This window comes from Xenopus tropicalis, chromosome 5 (assembly GCF_000004195.4).
Source record: "Xenopus tropicalis strain Nigerian chromosome 5, UCB_Xtro_10.0, whole genome shotgun sequence".
Taxonomy (NCBI): Eukaryota; Metazoa; Chordata; class Amphibia; order Anura; family Pipidae; genus Xenopus; species Xenopus tropicalis.
In genome coordinates, this window is record NC_030681.2 from 16,456,981 (window position 1) to 16,476,512 (window position 19,532).

General features: G+C 38.6%; 1 protein-coding gene across 2 annotated transcripts in view; it reads left to right on the forward strand.

Annotated features, from left to right (window-relative positions):
* Window positions 1-6,212, forward strand: part of pkdcc.2 (protein kinase domain containing, cytoplasmic) — a 46,749-nt gene extending 40,537 nt beyond the window's left edge. The window contains 3 exon segments of one of the 2 annotated variants that reach the window (NM_001127116.1): window positions 2,763-2,936; window positions 4,378-5,378; window positions 5,863-6,212. In NM_001127116.1, coding sequence (NP_001120588.1) covers window positions 2,763-2,936; window positions 4,378-4,463 — 260 coding nt within the window. In that variant the 3' untranslated portion in view covers window positions 4,464-5,378; window positions 5,863-6,212. 2 annotated transcript variants of the gene reach the window in all.
* The last annotated feature ends 13,320 nt before the right edge of the window (window positions 6,213-19,532 follow it).

A 19,532-nucleotide genomic window follows, 5' to 3' on the forward strand; every position in this document is an offset into this window, starting at 1 on the left:
GCCTCTATGCACCCTATCAGCTTACAGGGGGCTTTATTTGGTAGGAAATCGTGTTTTTATTCAACCAAAACTTGCCCCCAAGTCAGGAATTCAAAAATAACTACCTGGTTTGGGGGGGGACTGAGATTTTTTGTAAATGTAGACTTATCTTTTATTTCACGACACATCCATTTGTTACTGTCCCTCTATAAGTTTTACATGCCCTCACTGGGAACACTACATACTAATGAACTTGCTGGATATAGACTGCCCTCTTCGCTACCATAGGGAGAGTAATAATGTCATTTACATGAGCTCCTTGTGAGAACCAATTGTTCATTTAGGCCTAGCAGAACCAATGCCATGTGGACCTTCTCCTACACAGAACATGGAATAAAAATATGAGTATTTTCTTGAATTATTACATCCAAATGATGTATTTAGAATTGAGCTAACTGTAATATCTAAAGGTGATTAATTTTGTGGTGGTTTAGCCATAAAGAGAGCTCAGTGATGGCTGAGAAATAGAGGAGCTGAGAACAGAGAACAAGAGTGTGGTTTGTAGAGCAAAGAGAGACTGAATGGCAGCCAAAGTAGCCTAGTGATGTATTAGTCAATGCAGAGGAGCTGAGTGAAAACAAGTGACATATTCCTTGTACTGAATTTAATTAGCTATTAAGGGGGAAGGCTTATTAAGTAGTCTAATCAAACTGGGTAATAAGCCAATTCACTTTTTGTAAAATGCGTTGCCAAGCTTTGTGGTGTTCCGGGGATTAAATGCAAAATTCAGAGTAAGCTCTTTTGCTTCTATTATCTACGAGATCAAAAATACCTGATCATTTTAGTTTATTCATTAGCTCTTCTTTTATCAGATGTTGTAGTGAAAGTACCTATCATGTAGTGAAAACAAATGACAGTATAATTTGCCCAAGAGCTATTTTAGAAGGCATTAAAATATCTGTTTCAAATGTCAACACTCCGACTAATTCATAGCATGTGGCAGTTCATTACGCCTGCGTCGAGAGTGATTATGGCTAGAATGCAGAACGGTTTTATATAATACTGAGTTGGGAATAGCTACTAAAATGGGGCCATGGATGTGAATCTCCAGAAACAATCGTTTATTGATTTTGCTCTTCATAAATCTTATGGGTGAATTTGTTAAAGACTGAACTGGAGACTATTGGGTTTATTTCATGGTTAAATGATTCCCTTTTCTCTGTAATAATAAAACAGTACCTGTACTTGATCCCAACTAAGATATAATTACCCCTTATTGGGGGCAGAACAGCCCTATTGGGTTTATTTAATGGTTAAATGATTCCCTTTTCTCTGTAATAATAAAACAGTACCTGTACTTGATCCCAACTAAGATATAATTACCCCTTATTGGGGGCAGAACAGTCCTATTGGGTTTATTTAATGGTTAAATGATTCCCTTTTCTCTGTAATAATAAAACAGTACCTGTACTTGATCCCAACTAAGATATAATTACCCCTTATTGGGGGCAGAACAGTCCTATTGGGTTTATTTAATGGTTAAATGATTCCCTTTTCTCTGTAATAATAAAACAGTACCTGTACTTGATCCCAACTAAGATATAATTACCCCTTATTGGGGCAGAACAGCCCTATTGGGTTTATTTAATGGTTAAATGATTCCCTTTTCTCTGTAATAATAAAACAGTACCTGTACTTGATCCCAACTAAGATATAATTACCCCTTATTGGGGGCAGAACAGTCCTATTGGGTTTATTTAATGGTTAAATGATTCCCTTTTCTCTGTAATAATAAAACAGTACCTGTACTTGATCCCAACTAAGATATAATTACCCCTTATTGGGGGCAGAACAGTCCTATTGGGTTTATTTAATGGTTAAATGATTCCCTTTTCTCTGTAATAATAAAACAGTACCTGTACTTGATCCCAACTAAGATATAATTACCCCTTATTGGGGCAGAACAGCCCTATTGGGTTTATTTAATGGTTAAATGATTCCCTTTTCTCTGTAATAATAAAACAGTACCTGTACTTGATCCCAACTAAGATATAATTACCCCTTATTGGGGGCAGAACAGACCTATTGGGTTTATTTCATGGTTAAATGATTCCCTTTTCTCTGTAATAATAAAACAGTACCTGTACTTGATCCCAACTAAGATATAATTATCCCTTATTGGGGGCAGAACAGCCCTATTGGGTTTATTTAATGGTTAAATGATTCCCTTTTCTCTGTAATAATAAAACAGTACCTGTACTTGATCCCAACTAAGATATAATTACCCCTTATTGGGGCAGAACAGCCCTATTGGGTTTATTTAATGGTTAAATGATTCCCTTTTTTCTGTAATAATAAAACAGTACCAGTACTTGATCCCAACTAAGATATAATTACCCCTTATTGGAGGCAGAACAGCCCTATTGGGTTTAATTACTATTTAAATAATTTTTTTAGTAGACTTAAGGTAGGAGATCCAAATTACGGAAAGACCCCTTATCCGGAAAACCCCAGGTCCCGAGCATTCTGGATAATGAGTCTCATACCTGTACAAAGAAAAACGTAATCATTTCAAACACATTTTTTATCCGTCTTTTAATATAATAATGAATGCACACCAAGATGTTAGTACTTATATATTTTTTATAAATATAATATAAATGTAATTAAATATTTAGGCAAAGATACTTAATAAATCCATCTGTCCAGTCTGCGTGTAGTATAATAAATTCCTGTAATATATTTTGTCCAAATGGTGACCAATATCCTCATTATTGTTTCAGAATACAGAGAAGTGGCCCATACGGTTGTTGCAGAAGAGGATTATAGATGCTGGCCATCCTATCACCACAGTGGATGTCTTCTCTCAGTTTTTGATTTAAACGAAGCCAAAGATGTGTGCAGCAGCCATTCACAGTGTCAGGCCTTTGTCTGGACAAATCAGACAACTTGGACAGGTAATTAACCTTGAATATAGTAATATATTATTTTTGTGACAGTATTATGTGTTGATATAGGCTTACTGTTAAATGGAAAATAAGTACAGGTATGGGACCTGTTATCCAGAATGCTCGGGAACTGGGGTTTTCCGGATAAGGGATCTTTCCGTAATTTGGATCTCCATAACTTAAGTCTGCTAAAAATAATTTAAACCCAAAAGGCTTGTTTTGCCTCCAATAAGGGGTAATTATATCTTAGTTGGGATCAAGTACAGGTACTGTTTTATTATTACAGAGAAAAGGGAATCATTTAACCATTAAATAAACCCAATAGGGCTGTTCTGCCCCAATAAGGGGTAATTATATCTTAGTTGGGATCAAGTACAGGTACTGTTTTATTATTACAGAGAAAAGGGAATCATTTAACCATTAAATAAACCCAATAGGGCTGTTCTGCCCCCAATAAGGGGTAATTATATCTTAGTTGGGATCAAGTACAGGTACTGTTTTATTATTACAGAGAAAAGGGAATCATTTAACTATTAAATAAATCCAATAGGGCTGTTCTGCCCCCAATAAGGGGTAATTATATCTTAGCTGGGATTAAGGACAAGGTACTGTTTTATTATTACAGAGAAAAGGGAATCATTTAACCATTAAATAAACCCAATAGGGCTGTTCTGCCCCCAATAAGGGGTAATTATATCTTAGTTGGGATCAAGTACAGGTACTGTTTTATTATTACAGAGAAAAGGGAATCATTTAACCATTAAATAAACCCAATAGGGCTGTTCTGCCCCCAATAAGGGGTAATTATATCTTAGTTGGGATTAAGGACAAGGTACTGTTTTATTATTACATAGAAAAAGGAAATCATTTTTAAAAATTTGAATTATTTGTTTATAATGGAGTCTATGGGAGATGGGCTTTCCGTAATTCAGAACTTTCTTGATAGTGGGTTTCCGGATAAGGGATCTCATACCTGTAGTATGTGTAGTATAGATAGCATACAGCTTTCTGCATAATAACAGACCATATAACCTGCCACCATGTAAAGAATGTGTGGGGTAATTTTTGTTTTGGGGGGTTAGTACGAGCTGACCAGTTCAGTGCATTCATTATAATTTTAAGAAAATTTGAGGGTATTTCTTAGTGCTTCTTCAGATCAGCTGACTGGTATGCGAAGTCCTCAGCATTTGGACTCTTTACCAATCACAATGGCACATTGTAACTGTTTAGAGAGGTGCCATTGTGATTGGATTAGTGGAAGAGTATATATGCTGAGGACTTCCCATACCAGTCAGTTGAACTGAAGAAGCTACTTGGATGAGTAGTGAAACATCTTCACTGATTACCAAACAAGTCCAGTTGCTTTAAATTTATTTATACTAGATATCTTTTTTTATAGACATGTTAAATATATATATATTAATTATATATCGTATCTATCTTTTTCTAGGTCGACAGCTTGTCTTCTTCAAAACTGGTTCACGAACACTTGTTTCAGATCCCGACAAGACGACGTACGTGAAGCTGACAGACTGAGGCACAGGAAGGCGCTGTGTGGCTTTATTTGGTGGAAAAATGCACTAATATTCATTCTAATTATTAGAGTGCTTTAATTCGTACAATTTACCTGAATTGCCAGGATGAATGTGCAATAATTGAGAACATTGTAACAATGCTTAAGACGATAATGTGATACACTGTTGGAAATAAGGATGAGAGACTGGGTTCAAAGCATCCAGAGAATTTCTGTCTTGAGGTTTAAGCAAGAAGAAGAGCTTGGAGCTCATAAAAGCGTCAGCCTTTACAAAATGATTACCTAATGGTGATGTGATCTAATGTTTTTCTCCTTACGTGAGCGAGAAAGCAGCCAGCATTGATTTGACATGCCTATTAAGGTTCAGTTCTACGGTCGTAATTATGGAACATCTTCAAGATGTTACTGTACTTCTTATGCATTTTTCTTGATCTCAGAGGACCCCTCTGCAGATGTTCTTCAAAAGTTTTAGACTTGGTGGCTTCAAGCCCCTGTTGAGTTTCATCATGTGATCAGGTCCTCCTTAATGAATTCCAGGGACCCAGATAGATGAAATGATGGTTGACACCAACGATGGCATAGCTTATTTCTCAAACTGTTTTTGCCTTTAGGCTGGGCACTCTCATCAAATTCAATAAGCCTGAAACACACCTCTGTGTAGGTGGTGTAACAAATACCTGGATCATACCAACTGACTCCAGTCAAAGGGGCAACCTGAATGCTAAGCGATAACTTCTGCCAAAGACTCATGGCCCAAGTAGTGTATTCTCCACTGGCATTTTCAGCCGGTAGTAAAGTCCCCACTGATACACACTAATGCATAATATTCCTGAATGAACAAACCTGAATACTTCTTTGGTCAGCATCTTAACTTCTTATAAGAACTTTGCTATGAACCAAAGAATATTCCATTCATACGGTGAACGAACAAGTTTATTTTAGGAAATATATGGAATGATGAGAAAAGAAAGATATTGAGGGAACCATTTTATCCACCGGTATTAATTGGCAATATCTCTGCATATCAAGTTAAATAGAAACATAGTCATGAGTCAGTCCATATCATTATACACGTATCGGACCCCTTATCCGGAAACCCATTATAGAAGACCTGTGGCCAAAGCATGGGGATCTGCCTTCCCTGACCCAGAAAAAAATCCAATCTGCCCTGTAATATAAGACAATGAGCTTCTTGGACTCTCTAGTATGCTGTTAAATGCATAAATGTAATAAGCTATGAGAAGAAGGTTTCTTGTGTCGTAGGGGCGTGTTTACTAAGATTGGAGATAAATATCTCCGGTGATGTTGCCCATAGCAGCCAATCAGCAATAAGATTTGAACAGTCACCTACAAGGTAGAAATCAAAGCAAAGACCTAATTGGTTGCTACAGGCAACATCACCGGTGATATTTATCTCCATTCTTAGTAAACACACCCCGTAGTGTCTAAAGAAGTGTCACTGGAATTAGGTTCTCAACCTCAAGTAGTAAAAAATGAAGGGATTGTGAATTTCCATGCCAACAGCAGTAAAAAAATGGTTTAATAGTACAAATGAGTGGCCAATCACTACTTGAGTTCAAGCATTTGCTGTGTGATGATATTTTATAGGTACATGCAGTATCTGGATTATTTGCTTTCAATGAAAGCTGCAACTGAAAATTGCCATATTGATTTGCAATTTGTACAGATCATTTTTGTACTTTGTGTTTAAATATGTTTATTTTTCTAAAAAATAAATTTGTTCAAAATCAGTGGTGGTTAATTTTTTCAAAATGTTTTTTAAAGTGTTTTTAAGTGGTTGGAAGCAATTAAGGGCAATGGGGTTTCGGACACTTTGAGAGCCATGATTTTAAGTAGCCCAATGAACCCAAGAATGTAGCTGCATGGCACCCCAAACCTCATCCATTGACTTATGGATATAATGAGATGGGTTTTTGGGCATCTCATTATCGGGGCAGCTCTCAAAGTGCCCCAAATTACCCCACGTGCCATTGTCCTAAAGGTACCTTTCAGAAGCTCAAGGAGATTCTCCATGGGGCACATGGTGGATGAGTATTATCAGGCTGAAGCTCAAGGATCTATCAGCCTTTCAATCCATAGTATCAAGATCAACACTACATAACTGGGCCATCTATATAGTAAATGAAACAGTGGCCCACATATATGTGCATTTGATAGAACTTTTTTAATCAGAAGTGCACAGTACCATAGACATTATTCTGTATTATTGTAAACTACTGTAGCTACACCCAATATGGTTCCTGTTCAGTCCAAAACTTAGACTTAGAAGTCAAACGCACAGACAGGCAAATTGCACTGGTAGAGGATTCTGGTCCCTGCCACTTTGCTCTCACCAATTACCCCTTTGAGTTTCAACCTTTGGTCCGGGCTCCAATTAGCTCATAGCAGAATAAGTCCTCTCTCCTCTGTTCCAAGTTCTAAGGGTCATGATTTTGCTCCCCTAACTGCTTTTGCACTTGCATTTGGGGTCCTTAATGTCAAACATATGTCAGTAATTCAGAAAGCATGATAAATTACTGTATATTCTTTATTTAATCTCCATGGTTTGAAGCTCCCAAGCTTTAAGATCAAGGTGCCTTTACACTCAAGGAGTCAATTCATAGATATAATGCCCCTCTCTGTCACATTTTCTAGGTCTGTGTCTTCCCTGTAATGCAGGGATCCCCAACCTGTCTTACACGTGAATGGTGCCAAATAAAGGCTCAGATTGGCTATTAGACAGCCTCTATGCACACTATCAGCTTACAGGGGGCTTTATTTGGTAGGAAATCTTGTTTTTATTCAACCTAAACTTGCCCCCAAGTCAGGAATTCAAAAATAACTCCCTGGTTTGGGGGCACTGAGAGCAACATCCAAGGGGTTGGGGAGCAACATGTTGCCCCTGAGCCACTGGTTGGGGATCACTGCTATAATGTATGGGCATTGCAGCATATAAATAACATTGTGGGTGTCACATGTAAAGTAATTCTGAGCATAATCTATTTGCCATGAGTGAGATGGTCGATGTATCCACCCCATACAGTGGCTTGCAAAAGTATTCAGCCCCTTGAACTTTTCCACATTTTGTCACATTACAGCCACAAGCATGAATCAATTTTATTGGAATTCCACGTGAAAGACCAATACAAAGTGGTGTACACGTGAGAAGTGGAACGAAAATCATACATGATTCCAAACATTTTTTACAAATAAATAACTGCAAAGTGGGGTGTGCGTAAATATTCAGCCCCCTTTGGTCTGAGTGCAGTCAGTTGCCCATAGACATTGCCTGATGAGTGCTAATGACTAAATAGAGTGCACCTGTGTGTAATCTAATGTCAGTACAAATACAGCTGCTCTGTGACGGCCTCAGAGGTTGTCTAAGAGAATATTGGGAGCAACAACACCATGAAGTCCAAAGAACACACCAGACAGGTCAGGGATAAAATTATTGAGAAATTTAAAGCAGGCTTAGGCTACAAAAAGATTTCCAAAGCCTTGAACATCCCACGGAGCACTGTTCAAGCGATCATTCAGAAATGGAAGGAGTATGGCACAACTGTAAACCTACCAAGACAAGGCCGTCCCCCTAAACTCACAGGCCGAACAAGGAGAGCGCTGATCAGAAATGCAGCCAAGAGGCCCATGGTGACTCTGGGGGAGCTGCAGAGATCTACAGCTCAGGTGGGGGAATCTGTCCATAGGACAATGCACTGCACAAAGTTGGCCTTTATGGAAGAGTGGCAAGAAGAAAGCCATTGTTAACAGAAAACCATAAGAAGTCCCTTTTGCAGTTTGCCACAAGCCATGTGGGGGACACAGCAAACATGTGGAAGAAGGTGCTCTGGTCAGATGAAACCAAAATGGAACTTTTTGGCCAAAATGCAAAACGCTATGTGTGGCGGAAAACTAACACTGCACATCACTCTGAACACACCATCCCCACTGTCACATATGGTGGTGGCAGCATCATGCTCTGGGGGGGCTTCTCTTCAGCAGGGACAGGGAAGCTGGTCAGAGTTGATGGGAAGATGGATGGAGCCAAATACAGGGCAATCTTGGAAGAAAACCTCTTGGAGTCTGCAAAAGACTTGAGACTGGGGCGGAGGTTCACCTTCCAGCAGGACAACGACCCTAAACATAAAGTCAGGGCAACAATGGAATGGTTTAAACCAAAACATATCCATGTGTTAGAATGGCCCAGTCACAGTCCAGATCTAAATCCAATGGAGAATCTGTGGCAAGATCTGAAAACTGCTGTTCCCAAACGCTGTCCATCTAATCTGACTGAGCTGGAGCTGTTTTGCAAAGAAGAATGGGCAAGGATTTCAGTCTGTAGATGTGCAAAGCTGGTAGAGACATACCCTAAAAGCCTGGCAGCTGGAATTGCAGCAAAAGGTGGTTTTACAAAGTATTGACTCAGGGGGCTGAATAATTACGCACACCCCACTTTGCAGTTATTTATTTGTAAAAAATGTTTGGAATCATGTATGATTTTCCTTCCACTTCTCACGTGTACCCCACTTTGTATTGGTCTTTCACGTGGAATTCCAATAACATTGATTCATGTTTGTGGCTGTAATGTGACAAAATGTGGAAACGTTCAAGGGGGCCGAATACTTTTGCAAACCACTGTATTATCCTACTACAGTTGGGGCAATCTAAACAAAGAAAGGTGCCTTTGGGCCCGAACCTGCTGTCAGTTTGTACCATATTGCATTAACCTCTTTATACAAAGGAAGTGAATGAAAAATAAAAAGTCTGCCATTCTTTGGGTCACGGTAAAATGAGAATTTTTTAAAAACAATTTGGCAAATTATTATTATTAGATTTTATCTCAAACGTGAAAACAAACTCTATTCTTGTAGCCTTATTAAACAGGGTGCTGTTAGAGTTTTTTCTCTGGGAATTAGGTTTAATTCATTACTAACCTTTTGAAACTCTTCCGGGGAATATCTCTTTCCCATAAACCGATCAGTCATCTTGATAGCTTCCTTCTTATATACAATGTCATTAGTATTTTCTCAAAAAACTCAAAGAATGCTCTTGAATACCTGCAGGAAACTATCCCTTGTAATAATCTATTATTAAAGAGATACTGACACCAACATTGTAGTCATTTTTACATCATAATGTATTATTTATAATTTTGCCTTATAAGTATTTGCCCAATGATATTACATTACCTATCTGATCCCCCATGTTCCTCTATGAGGGGGCGGCCATATTTGTGCAGCAGGAGTCTGTTAGCATTAGAAGCTGTAACTGACAGGCTGAGAAGGGACAGGTCAGGTAAGTTTAAGTAGCCCACATGTTCAGTGAACCTGTATATCTGATATATAAGGAGGCAATTACTAATGTTCATTTCACAATTTTTTTATTTTTTGCACAAAAATACAGTTTTTTATGTGACAAATCTGCGACAAATCAGAATTAAAAATGTGCAGCCTTTTCATGATTTTTAATGGAATAATATGATTTGGAACAGTTCCCTAAGCCCCGCCCCCTGTTCCCCTGCTGATCTGGCTCAGCAAATAAAATGTAACAGTAGTCACCTGTCCTCAACTTGCCTTCAGCCTGCATCCTCCCAATCCCACAATTCCCTGCACATGTGATGTCAATAAGAAAAGGAACATCACAGTGCAATGCATTGTGGGTTATGTAGTTCCTGCATGCTGCCTATAAGCTGTGGAGAAGTTGTTACAATTTGTAACATCAGTGTTTTAGTCCAGGGATCCCCAACGTTTTATACCCATGAGTAGTGATGAGCGAATCTGTCCCGTTTCGCCGAAAAATTCGCAAATCTTTCAAAAGATTCACAAAACAGTGAAAATGTCACGCGTCAAAAAAAAATTGTCGCCCGTGGCTATTCTTTTGTCGCCCGGGGCTATTCTTTTGTCGCCCGGGGCTATTCTTTTGTCGCCCGCGCTATTCTTTTTCACACGGAGCTATTCTTTTGTCGCCCGGGGCTATTCTTTTGTCGCCCGCGGCTATTATTTTGTCGCACGGCTATTATTTTGTCGCCCACGGCTATTATTTTGACGCCAGCGACTATTCTTTTGACACGAAAGGCCAATTTTTGGACACGCAGCAAATTTTTCCGAATCCATGCCTGACTAAACATTTCGCCCATCACTACCCATGAGCCACATTTAAATGGAAAAAGTGTTGGGGAGCAACACAAGCATGAAAATGGTACCTGGGGGTGCCAATAAGAGCTATAATTGGCTACTTAATAACCCCTGTGTGGACTGGCAGCCTACAAGAGGCTTCGTTTGCCATCATACTTGGTTTTTATGCAACCATAACTTGCCTCCAAGTCAATGATTCAAAAATAGCACCTGCTTTGAGGCCACTGGGAGCAACAATCAAGGGGTTGGGGAGCAACATGTTGCTCACGAGTCACTGGTTAGGCATCACTGTTTTAGTCCCTCCTCCCCAGCCAGGATTTCAAATGATGCAGAAAGAGAAGTTGTTGAAGAGAAGAACTGTTTTGCAGCTGGATTTCAGCATATAAAAATGGTATTTATTCATACTTTATGAAGGAACAGATTACAGTGATAGGGATATTAGGGGTTTCTGGGTTGTGTGGGGCTCTTTAACTAATTTTGGTTCAGAAGCCGGAGGTCCCCTTTTATGGACAACTCCTCAGTGTTCTGTAATTTCCCAATATTTGTAATAAAGGATATTTTTTCCCTATCTCAATACAGGGTTTCTGCAGCAGAATATCTCTATCTCCAGCCTGATGCTTCTCACCCCTGACTGTAAAGCGCACACTCGCACAGCAATTGTTTCTTCCCCCATCTGTTCTTTATTTTTAGGATTTTCCAAATAAACTCTTTCCTTGAATGATGTTGAAAAATCAAAGAATCGTCTGAAGGTTTTTTCACATTTGCTGAGAAACCATGCTGTTGGCAGTTAGTTGCAGCAGGACTGCAGAAAGGTTGTTACAAAACCTAAGAGTGATGAATTACATGCTCGATTTTGGTTCATTTATTCTTTTTTTAGTTTTCGTAACGTTTCAAGCCGACTTAAACCTCCCTTGGATCCGCACAAGGAGAACATTGAGGCCAAGGAACGAAAGAAGACACCAGATATTATTTGGAGAGAAGACCCAAGAGATCAAACAAGAATGAATTGGAATCGGTGATCAGTAATATTCATTCTTTAAAAGCCAACAGGCCCCAAAAGAAAAGCTCTGAAACAATATGAAAAACGCATCGTAAAATGAATCCGCTAAATGCACCTTTAACAGCGTGATGAAATAGCCAGTAGTTGATAAAGTCGACACTTAGGCATAGGAAGTCTTAGAGAGGAGATGAGCAAACTAAAGTCCTCCAGATGTTAAACCTGTTGACGCTGTGAGTTGTAGTTCAGAACTTTAGAATAAAAAAGTACCCTGCAGTGTCCAATGTATCAGTATCGGATGAATCTCACTCCATTACTGTAAGTGAGAAATCTGAGCCAGGCCCAGTAACTCAAAGCAACCAATCAGATGTTTACATTCATACAGTGGGCCAGTAAATGCTTCTTGCTGGTTGGCAGCTGTATGTTATTAGATTTGGCACTTTACTGCATTACCTTATTGTCCTAAATGCTGCTCTCTGGGACAGAGTCAATAGCGGTTATTTAATACCCCAGGGGGTGCTAGAGCAATAAATAAAATATTCAAGACAAAGTGACAGCACTCGCGGGATTTCTCAAAAAGAAGTAAAACATAACAAAGAAGTAGAGTTGCAGTGAGGTGAGGTTTTATTGATCCTACGTTTCGGTTTCTTACTGAATCCCTGACGAAGGTTCCAGTAAGAAACCGAAACATAGGATCAATAAAACCTCACCTCACTGCAACTCTACTTCTTTATTATTTTTTACTTATTTTTGAGAAATCCCGCGAGTGCTGTCACTTTGTCTTGAATTATTATTATTATATGGATACTAATATTAATATAGTTACATAGTTACATATGGTTGAAAAAAGACCAGTGTCCATCAAGTTCAACCCATCCAAGTAAACCCAGCACACCTAACCCACACCTACCAATCTATACACTCACATACATAAACTATAAATACAACCACTAATACTAACTGTAGATATTAGTATCACAATAGCCTTGGATATTCTGCTTGTTCAAGAACTCATCCATCCATTAACAATATCAATTGTTAATATCATTAATATTATATTACAATATATATGTTTTGCCACAACAAACAGTCCCGTGAAAGAAAGGCAGTGCAATGTAAAGAGCAATAACGGTAGGGGGTTTGCTTAGCAGGCGTGGTTATTTGTTAACAGAAGATGGAAACTTGATGGAATATTTCCCAGCATGCTCCATGATTGTTAAACTTGGGTATGTTTTGCCAGATTATAGTGGGAAATGGTGGAACAATTACATTTCCTAGCATGCTCTATAAATCCGGATACAACTGAAAGAACTAAAACAAGTCTCCCAGCAAACTCTATAAACCAAAACAAAGGAAAAAAATGGACTACATTTCCCAACATACTTTATAAATCAGAATTTAACTACACCACATAAAGTTGACTGACTATAGCAGGTATAAAAGTGGCTACATGTTACCATTGTTACCGCACATGTAATGCCCGAATGTATAGTGTAGAGTTACTGGCATGGAAGTATTCTACTATTTTTTCAAAAAATGTGGCCCATAAAGGGCACTGTATCTTTATAGTCCCTGGATGAGGTTTATAATAATCAGGATATAAAAATTAAATAAAGATCCATGAACAGAACAACCCATACCCCATATTACACTGAACATTTCCCCTCCCCAGTAGAGCTTACAATCTAATCTCCACTCCACACTGCTCCCCAAACTATCGTTAACATTCAAACACTCAGCCTTTACTTTAGTTCTTAATACAGAACTAGTAAATGGTTCCATAAATGGATATGTCACCGTCATACGGTCAATGGTTTAAAAATTGAATGTCTAATTACAGATATATATTTTTTATTTTTATATATCCTGCTGTAATTAGGAGTGTTTTCTAAATGAATTCAAACTGTTTATTATTATATGGGAACCGTGTAACTTGAATCATTATTCCCATATGGCTGCACTGTATGTGATTTAATGTTCCAGCGTGTGAGATGCTGTCTCCGCTTGGTTATGTAGAATGTCATGCCCGGTTACATGAATATAAATATGCTTCATATCAGGGATGTAACGTGTGCGCTTAGAAAGTAAATACACATTTCCACGGAGCCCTTTGACTGGATAATTTAGAAGTAGCTGAAAATGTTTGTGTTATAGTGCATATTACTTTATAGTTAGCATAAATACAATGGTGTAAGGCAGCGATCCCCAACCAGTGGCACGGGGGCAACATGTTGCTCCCCAACCCCTTGGATGTTGCTCTCAGTGCCCCCAAACCAGGGAGTTATTTTTGAATTCCTGACTTGGGGGCAAGTTTTGGTTGAATAAAAACAAGATTTCCTACCAAATAAAGCCCCTGTAAGCTGATAGGGTGCATAGAGGCTGCCTAATAGCCAATCACAGCCCTTATTTGGCACCTCCATGAACTTTTATGGTGCTTGTGTTGCTCCCCAAGTCTTTTTATATTTGACTGTGGCTCACGAGTCAGAAAGGTTGGGGACCCCTGGTGTAAGGTAAGGCTAGGAAGAGGGCCAGAGCCACATAGATAATACTAGGGCCGGTGAAGCAACTGCATCACAAAACATGACCCTATCCGATGTAGATACCTCCATTTATTATTTAATTATATCATTTTCTGATCCAGCTACTAGTGTAGTGAAGCACAAGTGAGGCACAACTGTATTCCATATATTGGGCATGAATACAAGGAGGAGAATGTGACCCATCTGCCCCCAAGCATAGCTGCAGCCATAGGGGGACAATGCAGAGCAATATCATGAAGCACCCCAGTTGGACAGACAGGCTTATAGAAAGTCAATGGAGCCCTGCCCATCACATTTCAAATACTGCCCCATGTGTCCAGCTTCTGCCTACCAACAAAACAGTTGACTAAACTAAGGCTTCTTGTGTTATAGACTTTCCATGTCAGACCTTTTGACCCACTGTGTAATATTGTTATCCTGTTCCCATGGTACATTGCTGTGGAAGTCAGACAACATTAACTGGGGACAGTCCTAGAAATAGTGGGATTGCAATTTCACCAATAGGGAACTTTTTACATGTAAGTGACCAATTATTTTTTATATGGCATGTTACAGGGCAAAATAATCTTAAACTGATGTTGCCATGCAGAGAAGTCTGTCCCTTGAGCAGGCCAACAAAACCCTTGGAGAGCCATATCTGGTCTGTGGGCCTCCAGTAGGGCAGCTGTGCTCTAGTGAATAAATAAGTGGACCCTGCTTTCATTTATTAAATCACATTGTGGCATCTCAGTGCACACCAAGGATATATAAATGCACACTAGTACCTGCAGAAAACAGCAACAAGTTTAGTGTCATTGAACCATTGTTAACTGTAGGCTTATGTACAGTAAAGTACAGCTAAAGGCCATGGAGGTGGGAGCAAAATAACTTTTTTTGCCATGTTTGGGTGATAAATGGGTATCTATACAGTAGTAGGTCTAAGATATTCTTTTTTCTGCCACTTTTTCATGGCAGCAAAAAAGAATATCTTAGACCTACTACTGTATACCACTCAGTGTTTCTTTCTTGGCAACATATATGAGCTACTTGTCCTTCTACCTTCTAAGAATGTTTGCTTTCTACTATGACTTTATGCCCAAGAAGAATGCTCTAGACCAGAGGCTCCCAACCTTTTTTACCCATGGAAAAACATGTTTTTTTCAAAACTCATCAATTAATAGAGCTTCTCCAGCAGAATCCTGCATTGTAATCTGTTTTTTAAGAGAACAAACAGACTTTTTTAAATTTATTTTGACACATGTCACATGCGGCTAGCCATATTCTTAATTTCCCAGGGTGCCACAGCCCCGTGACCTGTGCTCTGATAAACTTCAGTCACACTTTACTGCTGCGCTACAAGTTGGAGTGATATCCCCTCCCCCCTCCCAGTAGCCAATCAGCCGAACAATGGGAAGGGAGCAAGATAGCAGCTCCCAGTTGGTATCAGAATAGCACTCAATAGTAAGAAATCCAAGTCCGGCTTGGGACTCCTCCAGTTACATCTGAGTAGGAGAAACAATAGTTTAGCTTAAAGCAGTTCTAATGTGTAGCGCTGGCTCCTTCTGAAAGCTCAGACTCAGGCACACTTTACTGCTGCGCTGCAAGTTGGAGTGATATCCCCCCCCCCTCCCAGCAGCCAATCAGCAGAACAATGGGAAGGGAGCAAGATAGCAGCTCCCAGTAGGTATCAGAATAGCACTCAATAGTAAGAAATCCAAGTCCGGCTTGGGACTCCTCCAGTTACATGGGAGTAGGAGAAACAATAGGTTAGCTGAAAGCAGTTCTAATGTGTAGCGCTGGCTGAAAGCTCAGACTCAGGCACAAGGCACTGAGATGGCGCCTACACACCAATATTACAGCTACAAATACATTTGTTGGTTCAAGAATAATATTTGAAATGGTAGAGCGAATTATTTGCTATGTAAACAGTGTAATTTAGAAATATAAAGTACCCCATAAAAATCATGACAGTATCCATTTAAGGCATAAGAAGGCTAAATAGAACAGTCTACATCTCTAGATGTACCATCTTAGTTGAGTATATAAATTAGGCAAAACACATGCATAATTGTCTTTATTTATCCATCATATTCAGAACATATAGAGGACAATATCCATCCAAGTAACTTAACTTTAACTTTATCCTTCAGTTGGATAATATTTACTTTACTGGCTGTCAACACAGACAGTCACTTTTCAACTTCTCTAATAGAGTTTTATATTGCACTAAGAATTTATAGAGAGAAATGTCTTGTATATTGGGATTTGTAAAGAAAAAAGGGCTTTTTGCAAGTGACTGAAGAATGCTGCTTCTCTATAATAATGTTATAGCTGGTTACTGTTTTACAGAACTTTGCCTCGATGTTAAGGAAAGGAAATTCTCAGGTATCCGAAAACAGAAGCTGGAAGAATTGATTTCAGTTTTATTGCTGCGTTCAAGGCTCTTTGCATCAAATCTGTCAATATTTGCACTTTAGCTCGGAGCGCGAGATCTTTTAGATGTCCCTCTATGCCTCTGCCCAATGTAACAATAATTTGCACTGACAGTCGAGAAGCGGGACTTTTAAGAGGAACAGTTAACATTAACAACCATATTTAGGGTGCAAATTGCTTCAAGAAAATGTGAAGACAGGGTCGACGTGAAGAGGCCTATTTGATAAACTGCGGAGAGCAGTCGATTGTGTCTTATTTCAAGGGGTAACGATGGAATATGCACATCTGTAAAATATTTTTGCAGCTGTAGGAAACATTAGGGCTCCTATAATATCAAACCTGGGATATTTAGCTTTGAACTACAGCATTTATCAGGGGCTAGCTAAGGATTATGGGAGTTTGCTGACAGCTGAAACTGTTTAGAGCAGAGTTTGACACCATTATAAGCAAATAATTCTAATTTTTATAAATGATTTCATTTTTCTCTGTAATAATAAAACAGTACCTGTACTTGATCCCAACTAAGATATAATTACCCCTTATTGGAGGCAGAACAGCCCTATTGGGTTTATTTAATGGTTAAATGATTCCCTTTTCTCTGTAATAATAAAACAGTACCTGTACTTGATCCCAACTAAGATATAATTACCCCTTATTGGGGGCAGAACAGCCCTATTGGGTTTATTTAATGGTTAAATAATTCCCTTTTCTCTGTAATAATAAAACAGTACCTGTACTTGATCCCAACTAAGATATAATTACCCCTTATTGGGGGCAGAACAGCCCTATTGGGTTTATTTAATGGTTAAATAATTCCCTTTTCTCTGTAATAATAAAACAGTACCTGTACTTGATCCCAACTAAGATATAATTACCCCTTATTGGGGGCAGAACAGCCCTATTGGGTTTATTTAATGGTTAAATAATTCCCTTTTCTCTGTAATAATAAAACAGTACCTGTACTTGATCCCAACTAAGATATAATTACCCCTTATTGGGGGCAGAACAGCCCTATTGGGTTTATTTCATGGTTAAATGATTCCCTTTTCTCTGTAATAATAAAACAGTACCTGTACTTGATCCCAACTAAGATATAATTAATCCTTATTGGAGCCAAAACAATCCTATTGGGTTTAATTACAGTTTAAATTATTTTAAGGTAGGAGTTTCGAATTACGGAAAGACCCCTTATCCGGAACACCCCAGGTTCCAAGCATTCTCGATAACAGGTCCCATACCTGTACTATTTTTATTTCCAAAGGTGTCTTTTTCAAAATATTTCTTGTATTATTATATAATATATACTGTATATAATTGCACAATTTACATTTGAAAAACTTGGTAAACTTCCATGTTTTGCTTATTAATCCCATCAAGGGGGAGATTTATCAACATTCGAATTTTTTCCACAATTCAAGTTTTTTTGCACTAAACTCCCAATATTTGACTTATGGTTCAAAAACGTGACTGTCTGATATTTATTAAGTGCAATAAAACCTGAAACTGTAAGACTTTATTACTACAGAGAAAAAGCAAATCAGTTTTAAAATTCTGAATTATTTGATTCAAATGGAGTCTATGGGAGACGGGCTTTCCGTAATTTGGAGCTTTCTGGATAATGGGTTTCCGGATAATGGATCCCATACCTGTATTACCTCACAAAACAGGTGAAAATATCATCTATCCCAGGGATCCCCAACCTTTTAGCCACATTTAAATGGAAAAAGTGTTGGGGAGCAACACAAGCATGGAAAAAGTTCCTGGGGGTGCCAACAAGAGCTATAATTGGCTATTTGGTAGCCCTTATGTGGACTGGCAGCCTACAGGAGGCTCTTTTTGGCATTATACTTGGTTTGGTACTTGCCCCCAAGTCAGGAATTCAAAAATAACTCCCTGGTTTGGGGGCACTGAGAGCAACATCCAAGGGGTTGGGGAGCAACATGTTGCCCCTGAGCCACTGGTTGGGGATCACTGATCTATCCTGAAAGTATTGGTCCTATTACCATCATTGTAATTCGATTTACAATTGTTTATAAGGAAAATATATAAATATGTTCATATAAATAGAAAATAAAGATACGTTTATTGCTAATAATTATTGTACGAATACAATATCTGTTATAAATTAACGTTTCTGTTTGATGCAAAATGTAAAAGGTTCCGTATCAGGGTATAGAAGCCACTCTAGGGAAAGAAAATAGACGTGGAACATGTACTGTGCTCAATCCCCATCTGTATTTTATTCATATTGGGAGCTATATATCTATTTTCTTTTTAAACATAACCCAGCCTTATGAGTCAATGTGCATGGCAGTTAATACAGTAGAAGCCTGTAATGGAAAACATGTTTGTCGCTGGACGTTACCAGTCAAGCTAAGATTTTTGCTCGCGCTGGAGTCAGAGAAATATAAAATATGGCTAACTTTGCATCTTTCCAAGCCAAGAAGCATAAATCTTCATTTGAGGAAAAGGAACACACCAAGGTCTTGGCTGTAATATTCATTTTCCTGGCCTTAAATAAAATTCCGCACAAGATGATAATTTAGGCAGCGTTGTCAATAATGAATGATGGGTTCCACAGACACTAATGGCTTGGCCTGAAACTTTCTGCACGGGGTTGTGGAGATTACTGTATAATGATTGTTCCATGCCAAGGTTGTAATAACATTGCGATTTTTATTTACTTTCCAAAATATATTCATTAAATATTTTCAATGGTTTTTCTCTGTGAAAGTAATTTCAATTGAAAGCTGTGCCCGACTGACCCTTTCCGACACAACCCAGTTAATTGGCTCCTGATGAAAATGCCCATAGACATGACTTTAGATTGTAAGCTCCGCTGGCACAAGGACTAATGTGAATGATGAACAATTTTTATTGAAGCATTGTGTCACAAGCTAGTAGTGATGAGCAAATGTTTTGGCCAAGCATGGATTCGCAGCAAATTTCTGCATTTCCCCATTGGCGAATTGTTACATAGTTACATAGTTA